General features: G+C 38.5%; 1 protein-coding gene across 1 annotated transcript; it reads left to right on the forward strand.

The window, feature by feature from the left end:
* Positions 1-5370: 5370 nt before the first annotated feature.
* On the forward strand, positions 5371-16596 carry eppk1 (epiplakin 1). Its single transcript, XM_051664422.1, has one exon. It carries the CDS (start codon positions 5386-5388, stop codon positions 16036-16038), a length of 10653 nt encoding a protein of 3550 aa, XP_051520382.1. The 5' UTR covers positions 5371-5385; the 3' UTR covers positions 16039-16596.
* Positions 16597-16794: the final 198 nt, after the last annotated feature.

The following is a 16794-nucleotide window of genomic DNA, read 5'->3' on the forward strand; positions in this document are numbered from 1 at the left end:
TTTAAACATTAAAAAAAAAAAAAAAAAAAACATTGAAGTTAAAACAAGAAAAAGTAATTGGTCAATGGCTAAAGAAAAAAAATAATTGAAGGTATATTCTCTGAAAACAAGTCTTATTTTATACAGTTTTGCTTCTCAAGTAAACATCTTGATTTAGGATGTTTAGATATTTTTACTGGAAGACAAAACACTGATTAAGAAAGTCTATATTTATTGTTTTGTTTTACAGTATGTGAACTAAGTGTATGTGCCACAATCCATGCATTGTGTTAAACATCTGTTAACTCTCACCACACCTAGCAATAAATAGGTCTAAGAGAATAAAACACTCTGCCTCAATGTAAGGGTAAATATTTGCAGAAAGTGCACACTTGGACACCTTTGGAACAGTGATGATCATACTGAGTAATGTACTTTTCTGATGACCAGTTAAATATTTACATTATATTTTTCATTACAAGTGCAATGCCTGTTAATGTTTTGATGTCAGAAGCAAAGAATAACCCAATGATTTTAAAATCATCAAAAGAAAATATTTAAAACATGATTTTTGGTAGTTATCACTGTATTGATTTGCATGTAAACACACTCAATGTCTCTCCAATTAAAAAAGGTCTTTACAAGACAAACACTGAATACAGTGTCCAGTAGACACTAAATACAAACACTTTCACCATTTCAAAGTATCATAAAAACAGGAGTGTGAAAGTAGAAGTGTGCGATTTGGGGCGCTCCTAAAGTGATGACGAAGTGAGGTAGATATTGTAGTGTATTACACTTGATGAACATAGATGGAGCATGCAAATAGGATAACAGCTTACAAGCATGTATTCTTACAGTAGTGCAATGAATAAGTACAGTAATGCATTAATATAGTATATATTTCATTTTAAAAGAAACTTGCACTATGGACTGGTGTCTCAATCTGATATGATACCTCCACCTCCCTTAAGGATATTTTTACCCCAAAACCAAGAAGTGCAGGTAGAGAAATCTCATTATGTGACTCATCTAGAGACAAGAAATCACAGGCCATGCACTATTTGTATAAAGACATTTGAAATGATAAACAGAAACTGTCCATGTACGAGCATAAGAACAGAATTCCTGTGAAAAGTGATGAACAATGATACAATCTGAGAACAGGTCTTCATAACACATACAGTATACTTGACTGAAAAAATAAAATAAAATAAAAAATACAGATTGCTCCACCATAATCTGAAATGTCAGCCAGCAACAGAATTCACAGAGAGAATAAAACAAAACAAAATTGGCAGCCATAGTGGTTTTTCCCAAAACCCACATTTAAAGTTCCAGACACAAGGTTCTATTTATTAACATTACTTAACTACAAAATTTGAAATGAACTAATGAGAAACAATTATTTTACAGCATTTGCTAATCTTGGTTAATGTTAATTTCAAGATATACTAAGACATTTTTAAAAGCTGTATTTGTTTACATAAGTTAATGCATTATAAACTAACATGAACTCACAAAGAACAACTGCATTCTCAAAAACTAACATTTAACAAGATAAATAAATGCTGTAATATTTTATTGTTCATTGTTAGTTAATAATTCCTAATACATCAACTAATGTTAACAAATGAAATGTTTTTGTAAAGTGTTTCCCAAAATTCATTGTTTAAGCAGACTTGATTTTTTATATGGTTAATCATTATGAGTTTACTTCTTATGGCTGAGATGTGCTTTGGGCTAGTGTAAATGCATGACAATAAGGAGAGGGACATTCCTTCACTCAGCTGCAGGATATTTGATGCATCTCCACCGAGAGAAGGGAGTGTTCCTGAGGGTGGGTTTTGGCCCTGTCAGATCAGTATAATAAACTGTGAAAAGGAAGGAAGCATGCTCAGTTTTTCACTAAGGCAACGCATTGTGCTTACTTCAACTTACTTCAACCCTTAATCAGCAGAAACGTGGCCTCAGCATCATTCCAACTAGAACTTCAAGACAACTGACACAAAGGGTAAGATAGTTCAAGTAAATTATTTATTGGTTTCAGATAACAACCTAAAGGTGTGTATTGTGGTTTGATTAGAGCTAGAGCTGATACACTGCAAAAATAAATTAATTCTTAATGAGTATTTTTTTTTTTTTAAACATAAATAAAAATTACAAATTGAAGTTAAAACAAGAAAAAGTAATTGGTCAATGGCTAAAGAAAACAATTAATTCAAGGTATATTCTCTGAAAACACGTCTTATTTTATACAATTTTGCTTCTCAAGTAAACATCTTGATTTAGGATGTTTTAGATATTTATATTTTTTGTTTTGTTTTACAGTATGTGAAGTAAGTGTATGTGCCACAATCCATGCATTGTGTTAAACATCTGTTAACTCTCACCACACCTAGCAATAAATAGGTCTAAGAGAATAAAACACTCTGCCTCAATGTAAGGGTAAATATTTGCAGAAAGTGCACACTTGGACACCTTTGGAACAGTGATGATCATACTGAGTAATGTACTTTTCTGATGACCAGTTAAATATTTACATTATATTTTCATTTTTCATTTACAAGTGCAATTTACCAATAATGAATGCTATAACACAAACAATTTGTTATGGGGCAGTAACATTAGAAGGGCTACAATACAAAAAGTCAACTTTTAAATTGTTAGTTCACCCATTTACACACCCTCATGCCATCCCAGATGTGCATGACTTTCTTTCATCTGCTGAAAGCAGACTTTTAGAAGAATTCCATACAATGAAAGTGAATGGGTGCCAAAATGTTGAAGCTCCAAAATCCACATAAGGGCAACATAAAAGTACTGCAGATGAATCTGGTGGTCAAATCCATAACTTCAGAAGTGATATGATTGGTGTGGGTAAGAAACAGGTCAATATTTAAGCCCTTTTTTTTTTACTATCAATTCTCCTCCTTATTCAGTCAGCCTCCACTTTTACATTCTCCTTCTTGTGTTTCTGGTGATTCACATTCTTCATGCATATCACCCCCTACTGGGCAAGGAGGAGAATTTATTATTAAAAATTACTTAAATATTGATCTGTTTCTCACCCAAACCTACTATCATATCGTGTCTGAACACATGGATTTAACCACTGGAGTCATTTGGATTACTTTTATGCTCCCTTTATATGGGTTGTGGAGCATTACATTTTGGTACCCATTCACTTGTATTGTGAGGACCTACAGAGCTGAAATATTCTTCTAAAAATCTTAGAAGAAAGAAAGTCATACACATCTGGGATACCAGGAAGGTGAGTAAATCATGAGAGAATTTTCATTTTTGGGTGAACTATCCCTTTAACTCCCAATATGTATGCCAAACCTTCTAACTACACCTATACTTCAGTTTGCTTGACACTTGATTGTTATGATACATGCTAGTAGTTTAGTATAGTAGCTAGTAGATAGTAAATGTTATTCACACAGAATTACAGAAGAAGTGATATACTTTCAGACATAAATATGCATTATGAAGTTATTAGACATCTAATAATCAGTTGCATGTAAATTCATGGTAATTTTAAACAATATAATGCATTAAAACACACAATCAATTCCAAATTTCATGTGTTACTGTATGTGTAATTGTGTTATGATAAACAATTTAATGCTGTAACTATAGGTATTAAAATGTATTATAACTATGATCACATATTACATAGTGTATTATAAGGCATTATGAATACCTTTGTAATTCATTAAGAACAGACATATATGGCACACAAGCACAGCTTCGTAGAAAGTGTAACTGAAGTAGTAGTCATACTTTGCTGAGAGCTGTTGTAGGGTTACTTAGATGCACACAAAATCAGCTGATTCATGAAATGTAAGGGTTAAGTTTTCATGTTACTAGTTCTTATTGATGCCTAGCACTGTGCATTCTCAGAATTTTAAACATATTTGGACTGGAAGGATTGAGGGCAGCCCAATTGCAGCCCTTTTCATTGTGCAAGGGCTTAAAACTGCTTATATCTGGTAGAAGAAAATTATTCATGACTGAATGCAATGGTGATGAGCCTTCATAAAAAAATCCAAGAAAATTTTGCATAAAATATTTTATGTTAACAGTGTTTTATAAAGTCACAGCCTTGTGACGGAATAACTAAATAAATTGTTTTACTTTTCAGTTTTGGTCTTAGGTCACATTGTATTCAAAGAATGGAAGAAAATATAACCATTTACAGAACATTTTGTTCACAGTGACATTATAATTTGATATGCTACAGTAGTATTGAAATGTGATCTATGTATTTCTGTTCTGCCATTTTGTCAGGCATTAGAAAAAAGAGTCAGTACAGTTCAGCTACTGTAAAACCCACTTTTAAAGAGCCAACTTGCAGATCCAATAATATTCAAGTCCCATTTCATGCATTTACACACTGTATTAAAATGCTTTGTGTGATCTAGATAAAACATGCAGATATCCTGTAGAATGCTTCGTATTCCAACTAGCCACCATTTTTTGGTTATTAAACTATGTATTTGACTGTTGTCCAAATTTTCATGTGCATCCTGAAAAGTTAGTGACAATCTGATTTGCAGTGGAAGTCTAGCTAGAAAAGAAAATAAAAAATTAGCATAGACAGGATGATTAACAACCTAAATATTTTCCAGATGTGTTTTGATGAATGGCTTCTGGCTAAAATGAATGACAGAAAATTTAATTTTTAATGTGATTATGCCCCCCTAAAAAAACTGGAGGCTATGCCTTTTACCCAACACACCCAAAAAGCTGGCAGGGAACACAGATACTACAGGGTTACCTTAATACAAACTCCTAATTATTGTAAATGGGAAAGTAAGTTTCACATGCCTCAATGGTCAAGTACCAATTCCACCAATAATTACCATGCTTTAAACAGTTGATTCATATTTGTTATAATTGTATCAATGCATCTCTAACAAAAGGAGCTCTTTTGTGCATGTTTGTGTAACTGACAAGTGAAAAGCCTTTATCTGGAACATTGATTCTTTATTATGTCTGTGATAATGTTCTTCATGAGTACAACAACAACCTGTATTTCCAGTTTTCTACTGCTTACATGTTTCATGCATAATAGACTCTTCTGAATAATGTATTGCTCAATAAGTTTTTCTTGTCAGGACATGTAATAAAAGGGTTGAAGTGTGAAGATTAATGCATCCATTGTTAGAGTTAAGCACAAGCTTTAAAGGATTATTCAATTAATAATGTGGTTTTGTGGTGTAACTAGCTAAGTGTAACTGGTGCCAATGTTGACATTTCCTTGTGATTATACGGTAAATAAAATATGTAGCTAACTTAAATGTATCAGTTTAGAAAACGATTTAAATGCACAACTAATAATTGTTATGTTTGCCTTATGTAATCCACAGACCTGGGTGCAAGAAAAATCCACCAAAAATGCCAGTTCAGGAAAACTGTAATTCTCGGGGGACAGTAGCTGGAGTTTTCCTAGAACATTCAAATGAAACCATTACTATATACAAAGCCTATAAGAAGCGCTTGCTGAAACCAGGAACATGTTTGGCACTGTTAGAAGCCCAAGCTGCAACTGGAGGAATCATCGATCCCATCAAAAACAGACAGCTCTCTGTTGAAGACGCAGTCAAGGAAGGGATTGTCGGACGTGAAATGAAAGAAAAACTTCATTTCGCAGAAAAGGCCATCAATGGTTACATAGATCCTTACACCAACCAACAAATATCACTGTATCAGGCCATGCAGAAGGAAGTCATCCCAAAAGAATATGGCATTCGATTACTTAAAGCACAGATCTCTGCTAAAGGGATCTATGATCCCATTGAAAAATGCTACATAACAGAGGAGCAAGCTTGTGAGAAGGGTCACTATGATAAAGAACTATTCAGAGACCAAATGGATGTTCTAAAAGTATTCTATGACCCAAACTCTCAGGAAAACCTCACCTATCCATTACTGATGGAGAAATGCACTGTAGCCCCAGAAACTGGTTTACTGCTGTTCCCAGTCTACATCACGTTCAAAGGCCTTCGCAGAGGTGTAACCTCTGTTGAGCTCCTGACATCAAAAATAATTGACCAACAAACATATGACAATCTGCAAAAGTGCAAGACAACCACCCAGGATGTGATGCTAATGGAGAGAGTAAAAGAATACCTAGAAGGTAAAGGCAGCATTGGGGGAGTAGCTGTGCTCTCATCTAATAAGAAAATGAGCATCTATCAGGCAATGAGACAAGGAATAATCATGCCTGGTTCTGCTTTGATTCTGCTAGAAGCCCAGGCTGCAACTGGCTTCATGATTGATCCAGTTGAAAACAAGACTTTCAATGTAGATGATGCCATTAAACAAAACCTTGTAGGACCAGAGTACCATGCAAAATTGCTTGCGGCAGAACGTGCAGTCACTGGTTACAATAATCCATACACTGGTGAAACCATTTCCCTTTTTCAAGCTCTAAAGAAGGAATTGATTGTGAAGGAGCATGGGATTCGTTTACTTGAGGCACAAATTGCAACTGGTGGTATTATCGATCCAATAAACAGTCACAGAGTTCCTGTGGATGTAGCATACAAGCGTGGCTTCTTTGACAAGGAAATGAATGCCATTCTTGAGGATCCTGGAGACGACACTAAAGGATTCTTTGACCCAAACACAAAGGAAAATCTTACATACCTGCAACTGCTGAGTCGTTGTGTCATTGACCTCTCAACAGGACTCACATTGCTGCCCATTCAGGATCAGTCAAGCAATCTCAATCACACGTTCATTGGCTATGACATCAAAAAAATCTTCAAGGATGTCATGGTAAAAGTTACATGTGGGAAGTATATGGGAATGACTGTATCACTCTGGGAATTACTCATGAGTGAATATTTCACTGAAAAGCAAAGGCAAGATATTATCAGTCAATACAGAATCAGAACACTTACAATTGATATGATAATCACCAAAGTCCTGGAGATAATTGAACAATCAGTGAAAACAGCCAATGTAATTTTTGAGGGCATAAGAGAAAAGGTCAGTGCAACCCAACTTGTTGAGGCTGACATTATCACTCAGAATGATCTAGAAGATCTCAAAAGAGGAAAAATGACTGTAAAAGATGTCACAGAGAATGAATCAGTGCAAACATACCTACAAGGTAAACCAAGCATTGCTGGTGTGCTGCTTCCTAATTCCCAAGTCATGTCAATCTACCAGGCTAGACAAAAAAGAATTCTAAGGCCAGGAACGTCACTCATTCTGCTGGAAGCCCAGGCAGCAACAGGATTCATTATTGATCCAATTGCTAATCGAAAATTCTCTGTTGATGACGCTGTGAAGGCACAGGTGGTAGGGGTTGATCTTCACGCAAAACTATGCTCGGCAGAGAAGGCAGTGACAGGTTACCATGATCCTTACACCGGTAATAAAATCTCATTGTTCCAGGCAATGCAAAAATATTTAATTGTAAAAGATCATGGCATACGTCTGCTGGAGGCCCAGATTGCCACAGGGGGCATTATCGATCCTGTAAATAGCCATCGCATTCCAGTTCATATAGCTTACAAACGGGGATACTTCGATACTGTAATGAATCAGATTCTCGACGATCCAACTGATGACACAAAAGGATTTTTTGACCCAAACACTCATGAAAACCTTACTTATTTGCAGCTTATGTCCAGATGTGTGACTGACCAAAGTACAGGTCTTTGCCTTTTGCCAATCAAAGGGAAAGAAAACATAATCATGATTCCAGACAGCACCAAAGAGGCATTCCAAACAACATATGTCTCTGTGAGATATGGTAGGTTCAGCAACAAGCGAGTAACACTCTGGGAGCTCATTAACTCTGATTATTTGTCTGAGGACAAAAGGCAAGAGCTGATCAAATGCCACAAGTCAAAAACAATCACAATCGAAGAAATAATTACAATAATTTTAGAAATCATTGAAACTAAAGAAGTACAAAGAAATGCAGATCTCAGCATCAACGGTCTGAGGGGAAAAGTCTCCATTTTGGAGCTGCTGAATATGGGCATCATAGATGAAAAAATATACAAAGACTTGCTTAAGGGGAAGCTAATGATCAAAGATCTTCTTGAGATGGACACTGTGAGGACCTTCCTCAGAGGAACAAGCTGTATAGCTGGTATAATTGTGCAAAAGTCTAATCAGATAATTAGCATCCATCAAGCCAAAAAAGAGGGTCTTGTTACCCCTGGCACTGCCCTGTGTCTTCTTGAAGCACAGGCTGCCACTGGGTTTATTGTTGATCCACTACAGAACAAGAAATTCACTGTTGAGGAGGCCTTGAAGCATAAAGTCATAGCTCCTGAGTTGTATGAAAAACTCCTGGCTGCTGAGAAAGCAGTGACTGGTTACAAAGACCCATACACTGGCAAGACAATATCACTTTTTGAAGCCATGAAGAAGGATCTCATTCTTAAGCAACATGGCATACGTCTACTTGAAGCCCAGATTGCTACAGGTGGCATCATTGATCCCTTAACATGTCTACATTTGCCACTTGAAGTTGCTTTCAGGAAGGGCTATATTGATGCTGACTTAAACCAGAAACTTGCTGATACCAGTGATGACACCAAAGGATTTTTTGATTCCACTACTCAAAAAAATCTGACCTACATGGAGATGATGGCAAAATGCATCAAGGATCATGACACCGGTCTTTTCCTTCTTCCACTGGGTGAAAAAGGGAAAACACAAGCAAAAGCACCAAAAATTCTCTCAGATGCTGAGATTAAGGAAGAGTTTTTGGAAAACACTGTTGTCATTCCTGTTGGGTGTTTCTCTGGAAAATCACTATCTCTTTGGGAGGTAATTCACTCTGTGTTCTTCACTGAAGAACAGAGGCAGCAGTGCTTTGAACAATACTCTTTGGGCAAAATAAATATAAAGGATGTTGCCACAATGGTTACCAGAACAATCCAAAAACTGGAACAGAAAGAAGCAATTGATCAAACAACAATGGGCTTGAGAAAATCTGTTTCTTTGCGAAAGCTGCATGATTCTGGAATTATTGAAGCCAAAACTTACAAGGATTTGCAAGATGGTAAAGCTACCACTGAAAGTGTGGTGAAACTTGAATCTGTACAAAGGTACTTGAAAGGCACTGGAAGTATTGCAGGAGTAAAGCTTTATCCATCAGAAAAAGTGGTAAATTTATACACTGCAAAAACTGAAGGCTTGCTCAGTTCTGATGCAGTGCTGATGTTGCTTGAGGCTCAAGCAGCAACTGGATATATTATTGATCCAATCAGAAAAGAACATCTCTCTGTAATGGAGGCTGCCAGAGCTCAACTTATTGGACCAGAGATATTAGATCACTTACTCTTGGCTGAACGTGCCGTTACTGGTTTCACAGACCCATACACAGATGCGCAAATATCCTTATTTGAAGCAATGAAAAAAGGTATCATCCCTCGAAACCATGGATTGCATCTTTTAGATGCACAGCTCGCAACAGGAGGGATAATTGATCCGATTGGAAGCTACCGGATACCTATTCAGAGGGCAATAATGCAAGGATACATGGATAGGGAGACCAGTGAGCTTCTGGCAAATCCCAGTGGTAGAGAAAAAGGGTTTTCAGACCCAAACACAAAAGAACAGCTTACTTACTATCAACTCAAGCAGAAATGTGTGAGAGATTCAACCACTGGACTACTACTTCTCCCAGTAGATGAAAAAAGTGTTGAAAGCTCAATCTACAATGACAAACATATAGTAAATGTCTTCAAAGAGAAATCAGTGATCATCAATGCTGCAAAGTTTGAAGGTAAACGTGTACCACTTTGGGATGCACTACACTCAGAGTACATATCTGCAGAGAAAAGGAAAGAGTTTCTTGACCTGTACAAACTGAAAAAACTGTCCATCGAAGAGATAAAAGAAGTGGTTACAGCGATAATAATTGAGATAACAACAAAAAAACATTCATTTAAAGGTCTGAGAAAACAAGTGTCGGCAAGTGAACTCTTTGAAGCAAAAATTATTTCTAAAGACATGTTTAGTAAGCTTATCAATGAAGAAGTACAAGACGATGATATTAACAAAATGGAATCCATACAAAAGTACCTTGGGGCAACAAACTGTATTGCTGGTGTTCATATCCAGTCTACCAAACAGAACATGAGCATCAATGAAGCTAAAAATAGGGGACTTCTGTCTCCTGGAACATCTTTGGTTTTACTGGAGGCACAGGCTGCCACTGGCTTTATGATCGACCCAGTTAGGAATAAAAAGCTGTCAGTAGAACAGGCGGTGGCCGAAGGGATTGTTGGGACGGAATGGAAAAGCAAACTGCTCTCTGCAGAGCGGGCAGTAACTGGTTACACTGACCCCCACACAGGGAAAACAATCTCTTTGTTCCAGGCCTTGAAAAAAGATCTTATTGTCAAAGACCATGGCATTCGTCTTCTAGAAGCTCAGATAGCTACAGGAGGCATTATTGATCCTGTACACAGTCATCGTGTTCCTGTGGAAGTGGCGTACCAAAGAGGGTACTTTGATGAGGAAATGAACAAAATCCTTTCTGATCCAGATGATGACACAAAGGGCTTCTTTGATCCCAACACACAGGAAAACCTCACATACTTACAGCTTGTGGAGCGGTGTGTTAGAGATCCAAACACTGGCCTCAGCCTCCTTGTCATTGTCAAGAAAGGCGAGTACTACTTCTTCATTGATGAACAAACAAAGCATATCCTGAAGTCTACAACCACAAACAAAGCAGGAGGAAAGTTCCAGGGGCAGTTGGTGTCTCTCTGGGATCTGCTGTACTCTGATTACATCATTGAGGACAAGAGAAGAGATCTGGTGCAGCAGTTCAAATCAGGCTCAATAACTATTGAACAATTCTTGGAAACTGTTCTAACATTAGTATTGCAGAAATCAGGAACAAGTACCTCTACCATTAAAACATCAACTACAATAACAACAGAGACAACCCAAAATACCAGTTTCCAAGGTATCAGAAAGGATGTGAGTGCCGACGAGATGCTGAATTCCAAAATCATTGATGAGAAAACGTACAAAGACCTAACTTCTGGAATAGTCACAGTCGATTATGTTAGTGAAATGGATTCTGTGCGAAAATACCTACAAGGAACAAATAGCATTGCTGGTGTGTTTGTCCAGTCTACCAAAAAGACCATGAGCATCTTTGAAGCCAAAAATAAGGGACTTCTGACTCCTGGAACATCTCTGGTTTTGCTAGAGGCACAGGCTGCCACTGGCTTTATGATCGACCCAGTGAAGAACAAAAAACTGTCAGTAGAACAGGCGGTGGCTGAAGGGATTGTTGGGACGGAATGGAAAAGCAAACTGCTCTCTGCAGAGCGGGCAGTCACTGGTTACACTGACCCCCACACAGGGAAAACAATCTCTTTGTTCCAGGCCTTGAAAAAAGATCTTATTGTCAAAGACCATGGCATTCGTCTTCTAGAAGCTCAGATAGCTACAGGAGGCATTATTGATCCTGTACACAGTCATCGTGTTCCTGTGGAAGTGGCGTACCAAAGAGGGTACTTTGATGAGGAAATGAACAAAATCCTTTCTGATCCAGATGATGACACAAAGGGCTTCTTTGATCCCAACACACAGGAAAACCTCACATACTTACAGCTTGTGGAGCGGTGTGTTAGAGATCCAAACACTGGCCTCAGCCTCCTTGTCATTGTCAAGAAAGGCGAGTACTACTTCTTCATTGATGAACAAACAAAGCATATCCTGAAGTCTACAACCACAAACAAAGCAGGAGGAAAATTCCAGGGGCAGCTGGTTTCTCTCTGGGATCTGCTGTACTCTGATTACATCATTGAGGACAAGAGAAGAGATCTGGTGCAGCAGTTCAAATCAGGCTCAATAACTATTGAACAATTCTTGGAAACTGTTCTAACGTTAGTATTGCAGAAATCAGGAACAAGTACCTCTACCATTAAAACATCAACTACAATAACAACAGAGACAACCCAAAATACCAGTTTCCAAGGTATCAGAAAGGATGTGAGTGCCGACGAGATGCTGAATTCCAAAATCATTGATGAGAAAACGTACAAAGACCTAACTTCTGGAATAGTCACAGTCAATTATGTTAGTGAAATGGATTCTGTGCGAAAATACCTACAAGGAACAAATAGCATTGCTGGTGTGTTTGTCCAGTCTACCAAAAAGACCATGAGCATCTTTGAAGCCAAAAATAAGGGACTTCTGACTCCTGGAACATCTCTGGTTTTGCTAGAGGCACAAGCTGCCACTGGCTTTATGATCGACCCAGTGAAGAACAAAAAACTGTCAGTAGAACAGGCGGTGGCCGAAGGGATTGTTGGGACGGAATGGAAAAGCAAACTGCTCTCTGCAGAGCGGGCAGTCACTGGTTACACTGACCCCCACACAGGAAAAACAATCTCTTTGTTCCAGGCCTTGAAAAAAGATCTTATTGTCAAAGACCATGGCATTCGTCTTCTAGAAGCTCAGATAGCTACAGGAGGCATTATTGATCCTGTACACAGTCATCGTGTTCCTGTGGAAGTGGCGTACCAAAGAGGGTACTTTGATGAGGAAATGAACAAAATCCTTTCTGATCCAGATGATGACACAAAGGGCTTCTTTGATCCCAACACACAGGAAAACCTCACATACTTACAGCTTGTGGAGCGGTGTGTTAGAGATCCAAACACTGGCCTCAGCCTCCTTGTCATTGTCAAGAAAGGCGAGTACTACTTCTTCATTGATGAACAAACAAAGCATATCCTGAAGTCTACAACCACAAACAAAGCAGGAGGAAAATTCCAGGGGCAGCTGGTTTCTCTCTGGGATCTGCTGTACTCTGATTACATCATTGAGGACAAGAGAAGAGATCTGGTGCAGCAGTTCAAATCAGGCTCAATAACTATTGAACAATTCTTGGAAACTGTTCTAACGTTAGTATTGCAGAAATCAGGAACAAGTACCTCTACCATTAAAACATCAACTACAATAACAACTGAGACAACCCAAAATACCAGTTTCCAAGGCATCAGAAAAGATGTGAGTGCTGACGAGATGCTGAATTCCAAAATCATTGATGAGAAAACGTACAAAGACCTAACTTCTGGAATAGTCACAGTCGATTATGTTAGTGAAATGAATTCTGTGCGAAAATACCTACAAGGAACAAATAGCATTGCTGGTGTGTTTGTCCAGTCTACCAAAAAGACCATGAGCATCTTTGAAGCCAAAAATAAGGGACTTCTGACTCCTGGAACATCTCTGGTTTTGCTAGAGGCACAGGCTGCCACTGGCTTTATGATCGACCCAGTGAAGAACAAAAAACTGTCAGTAGAACAGGCGGTGGCTGCAGGGATTGTTGGGACGGAATGGAAAAGCAAACTGCTCTCTGCAGAGCGGGCAGTCACTGGTTACACTGACCCCCACACAGGGAAAACAATCTCTTTGTTCCAGGCCTTGAAAAAAGATCTTATTGTCAAAGACCATGGCATTCGTCTTCTAGAAGCTCAGATAGCTACAGGAGGCATTATTGATCCTGTACACAGTCATCGTGTTCCTGTGGAAGTGGCGTACCAAAGAGGGTACTTTGATGAGGAAATGAACAAAATCCTTTCTGATCCAGATGATGACACAAAGGGCTTCTTTGATCCCAACACACAGGAAAACCTCACATACTTACAGCTTGTGGAGCGGTGTGTTAGAGATCCAAACACTGGCCTCAGCCTCCTTGTCATTGTCAAGAAAGGCGAGTACTACTTCTTCATTGATGAACAAACAAAGCATATCCTGAAGTCTACAACCACAAACAAAGCAGGAGGAAAATTCCAGGGGCAGCTGGTTTCTCTCTGGGATCTGCTGTACTCTGATTACATCATTGAGGACAAGAGAAGAGATCTGGTGCAGCAGTTCAAATCAGGCTCAATAACTATTGAACAATTCTTGGAAACTGTTCTAACGTTAGTATTGCAGAAATCAGGAACAAGTACCTCTACCATTAAAACATCAACTACAATAACAACTGAGACAACCCAAAATACCAGTTTCCAAGGTATCAGAAAAGATGTGAGTGCCGACGAGATGCTGAATTCCAAAATCATTGATGAGAAAACGTACAAAGACCTAACTTCTGGAATAGTCACAGTCAATTATGTTAGTGAAATGGATTCTGTGCGAAAATACCTACAAGGAACAAATAGCATTGCTGGTGTGTTTGTCCAGTCTACCAAAAAGACCATGAGCATCTTTGAAGCCAAAAATAAGGGACTTCTGACTCCTGGAACATCTCTGGTTTTGCTAGAGGCACAGGCTGCCACTGGCTTTATGATCGACCCAGTGAAGAACAAAAAACTGTCAGTAGAACAGGCGGTGGCTGCAGGGATTGTTGGGACGGAATGGAAAAGCAAACTGCTCTCTGCAGAGCGGGCAGTCACTGGTTACACTGACCCCCACACAGGAAAAACAATCTCTTTGTTCCAGGCCTTGAAAAAAGATCTTATTGTCAAAGACCATGGCATTCGTCTTCTAGAAGCTCAGATAGCTACAGGAGGCATTATTGATCCTGTACACAGTCATCGTGTTCCTGTGGAAGTGGCGTACCAAAGAGGGTACTTTGATGAGGAAATGAACAAAATCCTTTCTGATCCAGATGATGACACAAAGGGCTTCTTTGATCCCAACACACAGGAAAACCTCACATACTTACAGCTTGTGGAGCGGTGTGTTAGAGATCCAAACACTGGCCTCAGCCTCCTTGTCATTGTCAAGAAAGGCGAGTACTACTTCTTCATTGATGAACAAACAAAGCATGTCCTGAAGTCTACAACCACAAACAAAGCAGGAGGAAAATTCCAGGGGCAGCTGGTTTCTCTCTGGGATCTGCTGTACTCTGATTACATCATTGAGGACAAGAGAAGAGATCTGGTGCAGCAGTTCAAATCAGGCTCAATAACTATTGAACAATTCTTGGAAACTGTTCTAACGTTAGTATTGCAGAAATCAGGAACAAGTACCTCTACCATTAAAACATCAACTACAATAACAACTGAGACAACCCAAAATACCAGTTTCCAAGGCATCAGAAAAGATGTGAGTGCTGACGAGATGCTGAATTCCAAAATCATTGATGAGAAAACGTACAAAGACCTAACTTCTGGAATAGTCACAGTCGATTATGTTAGTGAAATGAATTCTGTGCGAAAATACCTACAAGGAACAAATAGCATTGCTGGTGTGTTTGTCCAGTCTACCAAAAAGACCATGAGCATCTTTGAAGCCAAAAATAAGGGACTTCTGACTCCTGGAACATCTCTGGTTTTGCTAGAGGCACAGGCTGCCACTGGCTTTATGATCGACCCAGTGAAGAACAAAAAACTGTCAGTAGAACAGGCGGTGGCCGAAGGGATTGTTGGGACGGAATGGAAAAGCAAACTGCTCTCTGCAGAGCGGGCAGTCACTGGTTACACTGACCCCCACACAGGAAAAACAATCTCTTTGTTCCAGGCCTTGAAAAAAGATCTTATTGTCAAAGACCATGGCATTCGTCTTCTAGAAGCTCAGATAGCTACAGGAGGCATTATTGATCCTGTACACAGTCATCGTGTTCCTGTGGAAGTGGCGTACCAAAGAGGGTACTTTGATGAGGAAATGAACAAAATCCTTTCTGATCCAGATGATGACACAAAGGGCTTCTTTGATCCCAACACACAGGAAAACCTCTCCTACTTACAGCTTGTGGAGCGGTGTTTTAGAGATCCAAACACTGGCCTCAGCCTCCTTGTCATTGTCAAGAAAGGCGAGTACTACTTCTTCATTGATGAACAAACAAAGCATATCCTGAAGTCTACAACAACAAACAAAGCAGGAGGAAAATTCCAAGGGCAGTTGGTTTCTCTCTGGGATCTGCTGTACTCTGACTACATCACTGAGGACAAGAGAAGAGATCTGGTGCAGCAGTTCAAATCAGGCACAATAGCTATTGCAAAATTCTTGGAAACTGTTCTAACATTAGTTTTGCAGAAATCAGGAACAAGTATCTCTACCATTAAAACATCAACTACAATAACAACTGAGACACGATGATCCTGTACACAGTCATCATGTTCCTGTGGAAGTAGCATACCAAAGAGGGTACTTTGATGAGGAAATGAACAAGATCCTTTCTGATGCAGATGATGACACCAAGGGCTTCTTTGACCCCAACACAAAGGCAAACCTAACTTATTTAAAGCTGGTTGAGCGGTGTATTAGAGACCCAAGTACAGGGCTTTATATACTTGTCTTAAAAAAGTAGGTTTAAGATTGTATGCAACATGCCATGCAGAGTAACTCTGTACATCACATTATTCACCTTGCTTAATGACTACATCATACTATATATTTTTTGCTTTGTTCTCAATGTAATGCTATTATCGCTAAATAATCTGTTTCTAATTATGTTTATAACATCTGTAAATGTATCAGCTTAGACACAAAAAACAAATTTCTAGTTGTACACATTTAAAGTGATATTGTGTTGTGCTATGCACGTTGCATTCAACAATTTAGTGTGTCCTTTTAAACAAACAATATTGCTAAAATTTTCATCTGTTTTATCTCATGCTGTCCTCATATATTTTCAATAAATTTCAAATAAGCACACAGCTGCAATCAGTAGTTTTATTGGGTAATTTTTTAGGTCAGTAATTTGTCTCTTTCTAAAGATGTGTGACTTGTTTACATTTATGACAAATTAATTACATTTTCACAATAAAATCACAAACATGAGAGAAATAGTTGCTGAGTATGTAAGTTTAGGCAGACAAATCTTATTAGGAAACTTTTATTAAAATTCTTACA

Source organism: Myxocyprinus asiaticus, chromosome 30, assembly GCF_019703515.2.
Source record: "Myxocyprinus asiaticus isolate MX2 ecotype Aquarium Trade chromosome 30, UBuf_Myxa_2, whole genome shotgun sequence".
NCBI classification, from domain to species: Eukaryota; Metazoa; Chordata; class Actinopteri; order Cypriniformes; family Catostomidae; genus Myxocyprinus; species Myxocyprinus asiaticus.